Source organism: Copadichromis virginalis, linkage group LG20 (genome assembly GCF_057382275.1).
Source record: "Copadichromis virginalis isolate Kocher_CV1m ecotype Utaka linkage group LG20, C_Virginalis_male_GT1.1, whole genome shotgun sequence".
Lineage (NCBI taxonomy): Eukaryota > Metazoa > Chordata > Actinopteri > Cichliformes > Cichlidae > Copadichromis > Copadichromis virginalis.
Window position 1 is genome coordinate 26,927,044 of NC_140637.1, and position 14,242 is coordinate 26,941,285.

Here is a 14,242-nt window from a genome sequence, read left to right on the forward strand (position 1 = left end):
CTCTTGTGGTGCCATGCACACAAATAAATCATGATGACATTTGTTTCTTACTAAGTTTCTTCTGCCGGGAAGCATCTGGGTGCCTGCAGCTCAGGATGTAGAGCAGTAATCAAATATCTAATAATTGGGAGTTTGGTGGTTCAATTCCCAGCTTCTTCAGTCATGCTGACTACATGCTGAAGTATCTTTGGGCAAGGTACTGAGCCTTAAGTTGCTCCTGATGCAGTCAGTGGAGTGTGAATGTTACATAGAGCACTAAGATGCAGACAAATGTGTTTTTAGTTACTTTTAGAATAAAACAAATTTTATTTCCTTTGTTGTTGACTTGTTTTAGTTACATATTTTTTATTTGGTCCTTCCTATATGTCCATAGATAAATTATAAGTTTATAATACAAGTTTATAAGTTCATTTCCTTTCCTTTGATTTTTTTGAACATCATAGTCTCAAATAATAATTATATTACTATACTTTACATTAGCTGGTTCATTCGTGAGTAGTTATCACAACAACTTAACCATTTTAACTCATATGTTTCCTTTTAGCTTTATTCCTTAGTATATCTTTCCTATCCATCTCATTCATCATGTCATTAGAGTTGTTTTAAAGCATGCATGAGCTGGCACACACAGACAATATGTAATTTAGATTTGATATCTCTGTGAGTGTAGCGTAGGTTTCATTCCGGTCCCTGGATTGATGCTGTGGTACGTCAAATCTTCATTTGTGAACACGGCAGAGCACTTCGCTTAGAGAGCACCTAAGCAAAGAATACATATTTAAGAAGAAATGGCAGAATACATGAAACGCAGATCAGTAATGATAAGGTGAAGCAAAAGATGATGACATGGATCAGTCATTACACAACTGGATTCATTTCATTCCACTGGCTCATCAACAATTGCAAAAACAGTCCAATTACTGCTCTGATCAAAAGATAGCATTTATGAAAAAAAATAGTTATGATTAGCTGTACCTAATAAACTGGATCCAGAGTGTGTGTACATTACCAGCAAATCTGAGTATCATAATTACCTGGGAGACAGAGATCCATCAGAAAAGCATAGCAACTAACAGAAAAGGGAAGGTTAAGTTTGTATCACTCTACTGTGTTTATATAGAAAGGTTTGAATAGCTTGATTCTTTTTATATATATATTAGTATCAACATATATGCTTAGTCCTGAACCGTCCAACATATTATTGACATAAAATCTGAACAATCTTTGAAATCCTTAATCCCATAAATTAAAAATAGTTTTTTTTAATATAAATTTGAATCCAAATTTATTGTAAAATACAAATTTAAAAGACTTTTCCCTCTCCAATACACTTTTCTCCTCAACAGGCAGCTCCACAATTCTTTCATAGGGGCAGCCATATGGGGGCCACCAAATAAAGAATTTCCAGTTGTATTATGCTGTTGTCAAATACAGGTTACTTGAAAAATATGGCAAAAATGAGTGAAAGAAAAGAATTGTATAATAATAATGGATTGCATTTATATAGCGCTTTTCGGGACCCCTCAAAGCGCTTTACAATACCACTATTCATTCACTCTCACATTCATACACTGGTGGAGCCAGCTACAGTTGTAGCCACAGCTGCCCTGAGGCAGACTGACAGAGGCGAGGCTGCCATATCACGCCATCGGCCCCTCTGGCCATCACCAGCAGGCGGTAGGTGAAGTGTCTTGCCCAAGGACACAATGACCGAGACTGTCTGAGCCGGGGCTCAAACCGGCAACCTTCCAATTACAAGACGAACTGCCAACTCTTGAGCAACGATCGCTGTCAACTTAATTTCCTGCTATTAAAGTCGATATCACTGAAAATGGGTAAATATGAAAATCAAATAAGATTTTGAAATCTATAATAATTTGCTTTAAATAACGATTTAATGTTTCAACTCATTGTAGGGTGTTTTTGTCTCTCCTGTGCTCAAGTTTATTTAACTTATTACCATCACAGGACAGTTTTGGCAGGAAGGCCTGCAAATTTTGAGGTGGTGGCCGGTGCCACCTTGGTGCACCCTGTTTACAGTTAAAGAAGAAACGTTCATATCTTTAACCGTCAACAGTTTATTGGGAAAAATTATTTCACAACTTTCATCTTTGTGTCTGAGAACTGAAAAATGACTATTCCTATTTTTACCTGATTCACTATAAAGAACTGAACTGAAAGATCACGCCACTTACACCGTTTTAAGTTCTAAGTGGCGATGCTTTAGTCATCTGAGCTTTCAACTCCATCTGGGTGGGGGCGTGTGGCAGTGGTGTAAACTGTAGACATTTCCACAGGAGGTGGAAATGTCTCCTCTCTGATCTCTTCATACAGCTGGTTGTCCTGAAGGAGGAGAAGAAACCACCTGACTGATACAAACTTAGCAATAATGAAAGTCATGTCTCATACTTCCTAAAACTTACATCTATGATGCTGGAGTACACATTTTCTACTGGAGGTCCTGAAAACATAAAGTTCAGAAAATAAACATCTTGCATGAGGAAACCTTGCAATACGTAGAACCTGAGGAAGCAAACTCTGTAAAATATGAGGAACTAAATCTGAAGAACTAAAATAAGTTCAGGTCAGTGACATAAATATCTAAATGACTAGTAACTATTAACTAAATAGTAACTACAAGTAATTACTGCTGTAACCAGTCACTGTTCTTAGTTATAAATGAACATCTGGTGCTTTGGTTACATACAGGGAAGAGAGAGTGTGTGTGTGTGTGTGTGCGTGCGTGCGTGCGTGCGTGTGTGTGTGTGTGTGTGTGCATGCGTGCGTGCGTGTGTGTGCGTGCTATGGAAGACAAGTTTGACTTCTGTGTACACAATTTAAAAGAAAATTATAGCTTCATAGATGAATAGTATTTTTTAAAAAGTGTTCTTTAAAGTCTTACACTAAACACTTGGTACATACAAATCTGTCCCACTGAAAGTTATTTTTGCAAATAGTCTCCATAAAGTATATTTCTAGATCTTACTGCAAAAACTAGGTTGGGGATAGTCTCCAAAACAGGATAATGCATCAATAAAGTCCTTTAAAAATATTACAAAATGCTTTAAAATTCATTTTTTGTACGCTCACTTATGGGTTTAGTGGCTCTCCTCTTGCAGAAAATCAGCAAAGCTGCTGATAAGAAGGCGATCAGGACAATCACAAACAGACCCGTGTATAGCAGCAGATCTACAGGAGTTGAACAGAACAGACTTAGTTTATTTAGTTTAAATACAGCATGTGGCCGTGGGCCAGTTCATTTAGCCACAGTGTTATGTGAATTCATGTGCTTGCATGTTCACAGTAAGCAGGTATTTTCCTTATCCATTCAGCACCAACACATACAACAGCTCATTAGGTAGAGAGAAGTGTTCACTTAATATTACTTAAAGCATAGTTGCTCCTACATGTCCACCTTAAGATGAAAACTATAAAGAGAAGTTTTTTTTGGTTTTAGGCATGATTATCTACTGCTGTGCTTCCTCATTTTAATTAAAGTATTCATTAATACCTACAGTTCAAATGAGGCTTTTTGTGTGCTATAACTGCTGTACTCACAATTGTAAAAATAGAAAGATTAGAAGATTAGAAGTACTGCACTTTTTCTACTTGTATGTTATTTCAATTTAATGTATTCTTACTTCTAACACAATTATTCCTTTGTGGGTATGTGACACATTCTAATAAACTCATGCATAATTTAAATAGACCCATCTACATACATGCAAATATAAATGTACCTGAACTTGCAGGTTGGGTGGGAAAGTGTTGGAAAGCTTCAGTGGAGGATGATGTAGCAGTGGAGATTGAACTCTCTGGTGTCATCTTCATTGTTGGTGTGGAGGCTGATGTGACAAATGTTTATGTTGAAAAAGGTTTCAGAATTAAATTTAGCATTGAAACACTTGAAGCTATCAATAATGAATAATGCAGCTAGTTAACTGACAGGTTAACTGGAGGTTCATTAATATTCTTTTAGTGAAACACGTACAAGAAAGTAATAGTTTGGGCTTCACAGCAGAACTGATAAAACTGCATTTTTACAGTTGATATAATATACAAAGGTTATTTGAATAAGGTGTCAGTAAGTATTTGGACAGGTATGAACAAACATTTTCATGACATTCAGCAGAAACTCACCTTCTTTGACAGAGATCTGAAATTCATAGTTTGAATCAAAAAAATCTACACCCATTCTCCCCAAAGAGCACCTGTACACTCCCGAGTCAGACACTTCCAGCTTTGTGATGCTCGCATACATAATTGTCTTAGTTCCTAGAAAGCTTCCTTCTTTATATTTAATGCTGTATCTGCCTCGTTGAGCTGTGTCCTCTGTTGTTTCAATGAGAATTTTTCCTTGTTCACATTTTTCCTTACAGAAGAGCCTCAAGCTTCCAGACAAAGAAAATGAACAGCCAACTGTGATGTTTCCTCCCTCCCTTTCTGCATGGATGTGAATTTCAGCAGTAGCAAGATCAGCGTTTCCATCCTGAAGTGCTTCTGAAAATGCAAACAATCAGTAATTACGACATGCCCAAAATAATTTAAAACACCTTTATAAATTAAATTGAAGACCAAAAATTATTTAAGCAGATCGAACATTTTCAGTTTCAGTTAAATTCACTACATTTTTATTGATTTTGAATTTGCAAACACAGCTCCATGATTCTTCCTGACATCAACACAAACCATCGGCTGATGAAAACTCAGAACCTTATTTTAAAAAAGCTTGAAAGCTGGACTTTTTGTGTTTCTGATTAAATCTTCTTTTGCTTTCTTTGAATGTGAAATGGAGGTTGTGGATTTGTTGTTTAACATCTGAAGATTGCCGTTAACACGTTCATGTTGTGCTTTTTAAAACTGTCACGGTTCTGGGTCCGTTGGACCTAGTGTTTTGAGTTTATTATGTTTTGGTTTATTTTTGCATTATGGATTGTTTTCTGCTGTTCTGGTGCTTTGTTTATTATTATCATTATAGACCTGTTTCTGTTATTCTTGGTGAGGGATCAGTTCTTAGGTTTTGGGTTCTCATGTGTGTTGCAGTTTCTGTTCAGTGTCTAGTCTGTCTCTCAGTGTCATGTCTGCATCTGGTTTAGTAATTCTTGTTTCCTGTCTTATTGTGAAAGTCTTTGTCTTATGTTAGTGTGTGCAGCTTAGCTCCCCCGTCGCGTTAGCCCTGATCTCCCCCAGCTGTGTCTCCCTTCTGTTGCCCATTCCCTCATTACTACCCTGTGTATTTAAGCCCTGTGTTTTCCCATGCTCGGTGTCGTGTCCTACCGTCAGATCCTGCCTGTGTTTTCTAGTTCGTGTTTTCATGTTTGGTTTCTGTTTTGTTGGTGCCAGCAATAAAGCTGTGGTTTTCAGTTATCTTTCCATCTCAGAGTCCTGCACTTGGATCCACATCTCCACCTCCCCGCACACAGAGCGCTGACAAAAACAATGGAAACGACTCTCTAAGATTATTTTTTTTAATATCCTGCGTATTTGCTAAAGCAGTAAGTCTGACGCAACACCAGTCTGCACTTCTAACTCTTTATACCAGAAAAGGCAACGAAAAATTGATCTTTTAAAAAAAGAAAAACATTTGGGTAATTCAACAAAGATGAAACTATGATTAGAAGGCCAATGTCTAACGAGAGATCTATTGTGAAACTAAAAATATATCTATAAAAAAATATTTTTGTGCTAAGAACTTATTTTCTCCATACATTTATATTTTTAAGCAGTTAAATTGTGTTGTTGGTGAGCTATGTGTGGAAGTGACCTTTTCCCAACTCTTAACCACGTGTTTAACCACAGAAACCAATAACTTGTAAGCGAGAGGTGACAATAATGAGCAAAACAGAATAAACCATTTAAACTGTTCAGCAAGTTGCAAAATGAATTCGTTAACACCACATAGAAATAAAATAATAATAAAAGTGATAAAACAAGTTAAATAAGAAAATTTACTCACGAATGAAGATGAAACAGACCAAACTGTGACACAGTTTCATATCGAGGCTGTGATGAGTAACTGCTTCCTCTCTTCCTTCTTTACTTAGAAAAAAGGAACATTCGACTTCCTGTTTTGCAAGAATGATTTAGTCCAATTTTATGAAAAGGTTTCATTAACTACAGACAAAAATTTAATCCTTTGTTTTGAATGTAAAACAAACCAGAACTAGTGTAAGTAAAAGTGCATTTCAGTGCATGCTTCAGCTGTTGCAATGTTTGTTCATTGCCCCTCATTGGTTTTGTTTCAGTCCTGATTTTAGCTGATATTTGTGCAAAATTGTGAGGTTAACCACAAACAGTGATATTGTCTTTTGTAACAAAACCATGATAATTTACTACTCACACAGGGTTTTTACCGCTCAGAAATTTGACACCGGAAGAAACCTTAAGTTGAATCTAAAGGTTAACTATGTTGGCACATTAGAAAAAGTATGTGTAGGTTTGGTGGCAGAGAAAGTCAACGAGGTTACACACAGATGAACAAGGAAGGAGAGGTGGCAGTTTAAACTGTCACATGAGAGATGACCTACAATACTGAGACACAGAGACTAGAAGGATTTCAGAGTCTGCCAAGTTGTCCAGGTGAAGTTTAAGATGAGCATGTGCAGTTTCTAATGTCTCTAAACTAGGAACCATCTTAACAACTTCCCCAAACACTATTCAGCTGAATTACAGTCAAAATCTTGTCTTGTGTGTTCTTTTGCAAGAATATGAGATTGTACGCTGTGCTTAACACTCGCAGGTAAGTACTCATGACTGCATGTGCCTTTGTTCTGCAAGGAGATCTTACCTGTCATGAGCAAACCAGTCTTCCATACTTGCCTGTTTTTTTTTTTTTTAGCATGCTTTTCTTTTTGTACTTTCACTTTGTGTTGGACCATGTCCCGTGTTCCTGCACACTGCACAAAAACATATATTAGTGTCACACATTGTGAATACCCACAGTGGCATTGAAGTCAAGCACTTGTGGTTGCAACATGCCTTAGGTTGTCCCAAGGTTGTGCAGGTGGATCTTACCTGTGATGGTTTCACCAGCTTCCATATTTGCCTCTGAAAATGTAATAAGTGATTTATTCAGCTCTTTTGGTCTCAACTGTGCCAAACATGTTGCGTAGCAGGTTATGTTCCAGATTAGAAATCCACAGATATTAAATCGTCACGAACTGACTGATTGGATCATTGGAAAAAGCATCTCCATTCCTGGAAGATCCCTCAGGCCTCTGTGTGTGTACAGCAGGAGGGTGTAAAGTTTTCCGGTGGGAAAATATGGTTAGGAGTAAGGTGGACATCATAGACATTAATGTCTAATCAGGGAAATGTGCTGGACAATAGATGCTAGTAGACAATTGTGTCTATTTTCTACCACTTTCCCATGATTATCAGTAAGAAATATATAGTCTTCGAGGAAACTTTATTTTTTCCTGTTGGTTCCAAATATTTTGTTTGTTCTCTAAGCACAAATACATGACACTAAAACAGAGTACTTGTTTGTACTTGCTAAACTTACATCCAGTTTGCATGTAGACTAATTTTTAATTTTGTTATTTATTCTTTACTTACTCTCAAACTATTAAACACCACCGAGGATTCAGATGAGAGAATAAAGTAGTGCTACATTTATATCTAGTCTACATCTAGTAGATCTTCAGAGAGTACTTCAAGTAATCTTGGTAACCATGCAGTAGCTTGGTTTCAAGCTTCACCGTGATCCCATCTTGCAGGTCAGTTCCTCTCACACTCAAAGCTCCTTCTTCCATCACCCTTGGGGCTTGTTACCCGATTTTGGGTGGGGGTGGTTATATTGTTAATGGACTGATTCATATATAGCACTTTTTTACTCTCCTGGAGCACTCAAAGCTCTTTATGCAACATGCCACATTCACCCATTCACACTCAGTCACACATGCACTTTTTTAAGTGCTCACTAACTGTTCTTCTAAAAAATGTAGCTTGATCTCTGATCCTTTAAAGAAAGTTCAATTCACCTTCATTATTAGCTTCAAGGGTCTCTAGACCCAAATACAATATTGTATTTTATATTTGATTTCAGTTAAATTTTAATGGTGTTTTAAAACTTTGAAGTCCTTAAACTTACTACTATGCAGTTTATTATGTTGCCAGAGTCGCTGAAGACCAGTGTTGGGCAAGTTACTTTGAAAAAGTAATTAATTATAGTTACTAGTTACTTCTTCAAAAAAGTAACTGAGTTAGTAACTGAGTTACAATATTCTAAAAGTAATTAATTACTTGAAAAGTAACTATTGCGTTACTTTAAAAAAATGTTTAAAATGTTTAAGCCTCTGGGGTCCAGGGGCCATTTTTAACTACTTTTGATTTTCCCTCCACATTTCACCTTTAAAAACAGTTTATTTGCCTTGTTTGGTATCATCCTTTTCAGCGCAACCTTGTGTGTCTGAATAAAGAGTTGTGTTTTCATTTTGACATACTGTATTAACACAACTGATCTAAAATCAGACAAAAAAAACATAAAATCAGAGTAGAAAAAGTTATATTTTTTATCGTAACAACCACAAACATGTTTATTGAATCATATTTCATAACTTTAAATGCAAATACAAATTGTCAATTTTAAAATCATATGCACAAGTTTTGCAAACAACAAAGTTATTCATTTACCTTTTACCCTTTTTTTAAATAACCATTTCAAACTATTTACAGAACAATCAGCTGTTCTGCATTCAATAAGACACACAAATTATTTGTGCCACTCCAAAAACACAATTTCTGTCCACTATAAAGGAGAATATCAAAGCCTGATACGTGCAGGTCTGACAGCAGCAGGTTTCTACCTGGAGACAGCAGTCGCCCCATTGTTCTGACACACAACACAAAACTATCCACAACACTACACACTAACTACACAAGACAACACATTAAGTACACTCAAAAAACAGATTCAGGTCCTCCTTTCAAAGAACACATGCAAATTATGTTAGTTGTTCACAAATGCAATTAAAAAATACCAAATTAATTAGATTTTCTTTGTGTAAACCTAAAATTATTCAAAACCAGCAGAGGCTGATTCTGAACACAAAATGAATGAGTTTGTTGGGGCACTGGGGGTAGGAGGAGTACATTTTTGCACTTAAGTATTTGTAAACTCAAAGAAATAAATTCAAGCCCCTCTTTAAGCTTAAACATTATTTTTAATCTCATTCAACGCAAATGTAGCACTCCAGCGTTACTGCAATTATTATTCGTGTGGTGAACCTAAATTATTTTCTCTCAAAGCAGTCTTTGTTACAAGAACACAAAGTTACTGAGTTACACAATGGTCCGCCTTCTTTGAAAATTTTGCGCTCTTTCAGGATCACCTAAATGAATGCAGCTGCTCTTGGCCTCTCTGTACTTTTTGGATAAAACTACATATATTTTTCATATATCCAATTGTGTATTTCTTTATCAGCTAAATCTATGGCAATGCTATTTATCATAGAAGTAACAGTTGTTTTTTGAACTTTTGGTGGTGCTACCATTCTCTTCTCTGCTTGAATACTATTTTTTTTGACAATATAGCCAGGTCTTTTCAAAAGTGCCTTGTTTTAGAGGAGAAATTGTGTAGCTGCCAACTTTTAAGTCGGAGCGTGTGGTAGCTTATTAGCAGCTAGCCATTGTGCTCAATGAAAGATGATGTCCTATAGCTAACTTCTTTCTTACTGTTTTCTTTTTATAATCTAAAAATATGGTATTCTGTGTTTATTATTATATGCCATTTTCTAGTAGAAAGTATCGTTTTGAGGTGTCTTTAAAAGCACTACATAGTTTACTGAGGGTGCTACCAAAAGCGAACCATGTGGCCGGAAGAGTAACTGCAGGCAGCACAATGCGCACTCCCATGACGTTCAAACCTATTTATTATTATAAAAGATTTCGGCTACGGTTCAAATGTTTAGCAACTTTCAGTGTGTTGATTCAGCAGTCTGTATTTAAACTTCTAGTTTATTATATTTATGTATGTTTTATTTCCAGGTGCAGAGTTCCTGCAGATCACTACAAAACCCCTGCAGGCGAAGTTCTTGGCTCAGCTGGACAATTTAACAGACAAGCTGATGCAAATTTTTCAGGGGAGCAAAGGAGCAAAGGGCCAAAAGATCAAGGATATCATGGCGATCAGTAGTTTGGTTGGTACTAATGATAAACCCATCAATTAAATGCAATCAATCAATTCCATTTTTTTCACCCTTTTTTTCCACCCTTGCATTAGTATGATGACATCGACATAAAGAGGGAGCATACTCTTAAAAGCCTGGTGATCTACTTTAATGAAGATCCAGACCTACTGTTCAAGGAGTATCTGGTACGCTTATCACACTTTCTTTTCTAGATTCAATTTGAGTTAGGTTCATCGCACACAAAATCCTCATATATTCAAAAGAGACAATATAATTGTGAAATATGTATTATTCTTAATAGTCATTGTTGAAACTTGCACTGGAGAGCACTTTTTAAGGGGACAGTTTCAGCAAAAATTCAATTGTTCATTCTTTTGGTGCTGCCATGTAGGTATCTACTGCCTCTATAAACACAGTAAATGTGGACAAAACATTCATCCACTGCAGCAACTGTCATGGGCATTTACACCATCAGAAGAGAAGGGATTCAGGAGCCAGAGGATGTTGGAGTTGTCATTGAAGGTACTACAGTTATGAACAACCTCGGTAGTGTCATCATGGCATTCATCGTTAGGGTTGCCAACCGTCCCTTAAAATACGGAATCGTCCCGTATTTCGAAACAAAAGTACACGTCCCGTATTGAGCTAATAAGGGACGCACTTTGTCCCGTAATACAGTGAGAATCAAAAGTAGTCTATAACTTTTAATGGAATTAACGCTTTGTTTGAAAACATAATTCCCAGCCCCTCTCCTGCTTTGTGACCAATGAGCTGACAGCACACTTACGAGTATGACAATTCAGATTACCACTCATCTCATTGGTCGAGGAAAGGTCGCTTACGGAGAAAATACCGGAAGACAACAAATGACCACAACAAGAAGCATGGCCAACAGGGAAACAAACGCAGACACTGCGGTGCAAGTCTCGGACGACAGTAAACCTAAAGCTGGGCAGACACTGTGCGATTTTTTTCAGTCACGTTATTCAGCTCCTGCTCAAACTGCACGATTGACTCGCAGTTGGTAGGTCACGATGCAGGTCTCACACTATACCGCCCGATGCTCTGATGCGACCTGAGTGCTCACACTGTGCCTCCATAAAATGAAGGTTATAACAGAAAATCTGTCGCGCTCTCTCTCTCCGTCTTACACTCACACAGACACACACCACCACCATCAACTTTGCTAAATTGCTAATGAAAAACATTGATCGGGCAGCTGTGACTGAGCAGCAATGTAAATCCAACTATTTTCACGGTTGTTGTGGTCGTGATAATTTTGTGATGCCACATCGAAAAGGCTCGGATGAGCTTTCCAAAGTTCTACAAGTTGTGCCTCCATCGCTTGTGTCCAGATCACAGGCTGCACAGCCGTGCTGCTCCATCTTTTACACCAACGTTTACGTGTTTGCGCGCGAGCAGTGTGAGCGGCTGTGGTGAGACCCTCACGAGCGATTGATGATCGGGAGCTGGTCGTGAGGTGTTAATCACGTCTCTTTACCCCACGTATACTACACGATGCACGATGAAGGCCAAAATCGGTCCGATCACTCAAAAATCGGCTCAAAATGGGCCTAAAACCGCACAGTGTAAGCCCAGCATTAGAGCAGCAATGTTTGTTCCCCTCAGAGAAAGGGAAGAATGGGAAAAGGAAAACACCTGGCTGGAAAAAGTTAATATGGGCATGTGCAGTGAATATCAGCGCTATGTGGCCAGAAGTGTGATAATATAATTTATTTTGTGTAATAAACAACTGCAAGGATAGATGATTACAACAAATAGATGACTAATACATAAAAGTAATACATAGATGAATAATGATGATGAGTTAAGATGCGTAATCATGGGAGCAAGTGGGTTTACAAACAGGAGCAGCTGATTAGCATTAGAAAAGCTGAAATAATACCTCAACTGAAGCCAATTGTACTAAATGCACTAAATGTGCACTGTTACAAGAATGTTTTTCTTTCTATTGTTTTCTATTATTTTAAGTTAAGCAGGACAGAGTTCTTTTAAAGAAAGATTTACTTATATTCTCAAAAGTTAAGCATGACAGGCTTCTGTTTAAGAAGGAGACCTGTTTTACTGTGTTAATGTTGTCATTTTGAGCTAAAAATAAATGGCTAAATGATCATTTGTTTCACATGTGTTCATATCACAAAGAATAGAATATGCATCTACTTAAATCAAATTCAAGTCAAATGGTTAAAAAAATAATTTCACACACAAAAAAAGAGCTAGAAAATTCACCACACTGGGAAGGGTGAAGACAACTGGGTCGCCCGGCCCTGGCCACGAGGTGTCCCTTATTTATTTTTCAGGGAGTTGGCAACCCTATTCATCGTCCTCTTTGGACTGATTTCTGCACTTGATCTGAGCTATCCAAATGACTACAAGTACACTTTTGAGTTCTGTCAGAAGATTTTGATGAATCTGGATGGACAAAGGCTCAGTACAAAGATGCAGCAAATGAAAATGAAGATGTTTGCTTAGGCAAACAAGACCCAGCACAAAAGTTGATTTTGGCCTTTTTATATCTTTTGTTCAAACTGCGACCTTTTTTTCTTTCTTTTTTTTGGCCAAATGGAAGTTGTCTATTTTTGTCTGCTGTTCGGTTGTGAGTGATGTGACCTTTAATCTGTACTACTATAGATGGATGAAAGGACTGGGGATTTAGCTCAGAAAAAGTTTCATGGTTGTAACCACCATTTTCTTTTTGATTGATTTTGGGATTTGCAAAGGTAATAGAAAAATGTTGACAAGTTTTGTGTCTTCCAGTGTTTTAAAGTTGGTCTTCCCGTTCTTATAAGCTTGTAAATGTTTACATGTAAACATTGGAGAAGTAAAGTTGAAAGATTTTTTTTTTTATTAAAATACCTCCCCCTTGGTAACAGAAAAATGTTCGTCATGAAAACACACACACACACACACACACACACACACACACACACACACACACACACACACACACACACATATATATATATATTAGGGGTGCAACGATATTCGTATCGATATTGAACCGTTCGATACAGTGCTTTCGGTTCGGTACGCATATGTATCGAACAATACAATTTTTTTTCAATTTTTTTTTTTTTTTTTTTTTTTTTTGTGTCCCGTTTGGATCTATAGCCATCAGAATTGTTGTCTTGAGGCCAAGAAAGATGCCAAGGGGATTTATTTTAAGTGGATCATCATATTGGTCCATTTGATTGACCTTTATTATAATTATGAATTTATTTTATTTTCAGTTGCAAACGGGACAGACATGACTGTGGGATAGGACAGGGGGAAAGAATGAAAGAAAGAGGGGGAGAGAAAGAAAGAAAACCAAAGGGGAGAAAAAAAAAGAACAATACAAAATTTGTAATTTATTTTATCAACTTTCCTTCTGACGATGCTGTCTGTGTTGAGCGCTCAGTGAATCTGCGTTCGACTACTCCGCCTAGGCTCGAGAGTGCAGCCTAGGCGGAGTAGTCGAACGCAGATTCACTGAGCACTCAACACAGACAGGATGGTCAGAAGGAAGAGCGCAGGGCAAGCTAGCGAGACAGAAGTGGACCTCCCCACCCTCATTCAGATCTGGCGTTTGGAATTATTTTGGTTTTCATGTGACGTATGACCCTGAAGGTAAGCGAGTCATGGACTAAAGTAAAACAGTATGTTGGATGTGCCATGCAATGCTCAATTACATGGGTGGGAACTAGTGTGTTAGCGCAGTTAGCTCGTTAACGTGTTGGCCGTCTAGCCCCTCTGTATAGGGTAGCTCGTTAACGGAGATTTGCCGTGTTGTGCCGTTAAGGTTATTTCAACGAGATTAACCTGAAAGCACTAGTGGGAACACAACGAATATGACTGCACATTTACACCAACATCATCCTAGTGCAAAGACAAAAACAAGCATGAATGCTACAAACTTTAGCCGAGTCATTTAGACAGCTGTTAGCACAGGATTCTCCTTATGGAGACCTGATATGTTTAATATGCTGCTGAGAATATAGCCCAGAAGAAACGGATAGTATAGCTTTTATTTTGGAAAGAGACATTTCTCTGTAATAAACTCTCTTTTCCAAAGATGAGTGATTTCTTGATCAGAAAGATTTATTTATTTA

The 14,242-nt window shown here is 37.4% G+C and overlaps 1 protein-coding gene across 1 annotated transcript; it reads right to left on the reverse strand.

The window, feature by feature from the left end:
- Window positions 1-529: 529 nt before the first annotated feature.
- Window positions 530-6,000, reverse strand: LOC146684965 (uncharacterized). The gene is made up of 7 exons (XM_085443901.1): window positions 5,957-6,000; window positions 4,141-4,500; window positions 3,741-3,845; window positions 3,091-3,189; window positions 2,424-2,461; window positions 2,196-2,343; window positions 530-759 (listed from the first exon to the last, which is right to left on the reverse strand). Exons 1-6 carry the CDS (start codon window positions 5,994-5,996, stop codon window positions 2,224-2,226), a joined length of 762 nt encoding a protein of 253 aa, XP_085300027.1. The 5' UTR covers window positions 5,997-6,000; the 3' UTR covers window positions 530-759; window positions 2,196-2,223.
- Window positions 6,001-14,242: the final 8,242 nt, after the last annotated feature.

Bases quoted from the DNA above. Each gene is read 5' to 3' on its own strand.
- LOC146684965 (XM_085443901.1), bottom strand. From the start codon at position 5,996: ATGAAACTGTGTCACAGTTTGGTCTGTTTCATCTTCATTC. The intron at 2,462-3,090 runs GTGAGCGTACAA...TTATGTTTTCAG, and splicing joins GAGAGCCACTAAACCCATAA to GACCTCCAGTAGAAAATGTG. The intron at 2,344-2,423 runs GTAAGTTTTAGG...CTCCTCCTTCAG, and splicing joins TGTACTCCAGCATCATAGAT to GACAACCAGCTGTATGAAGA.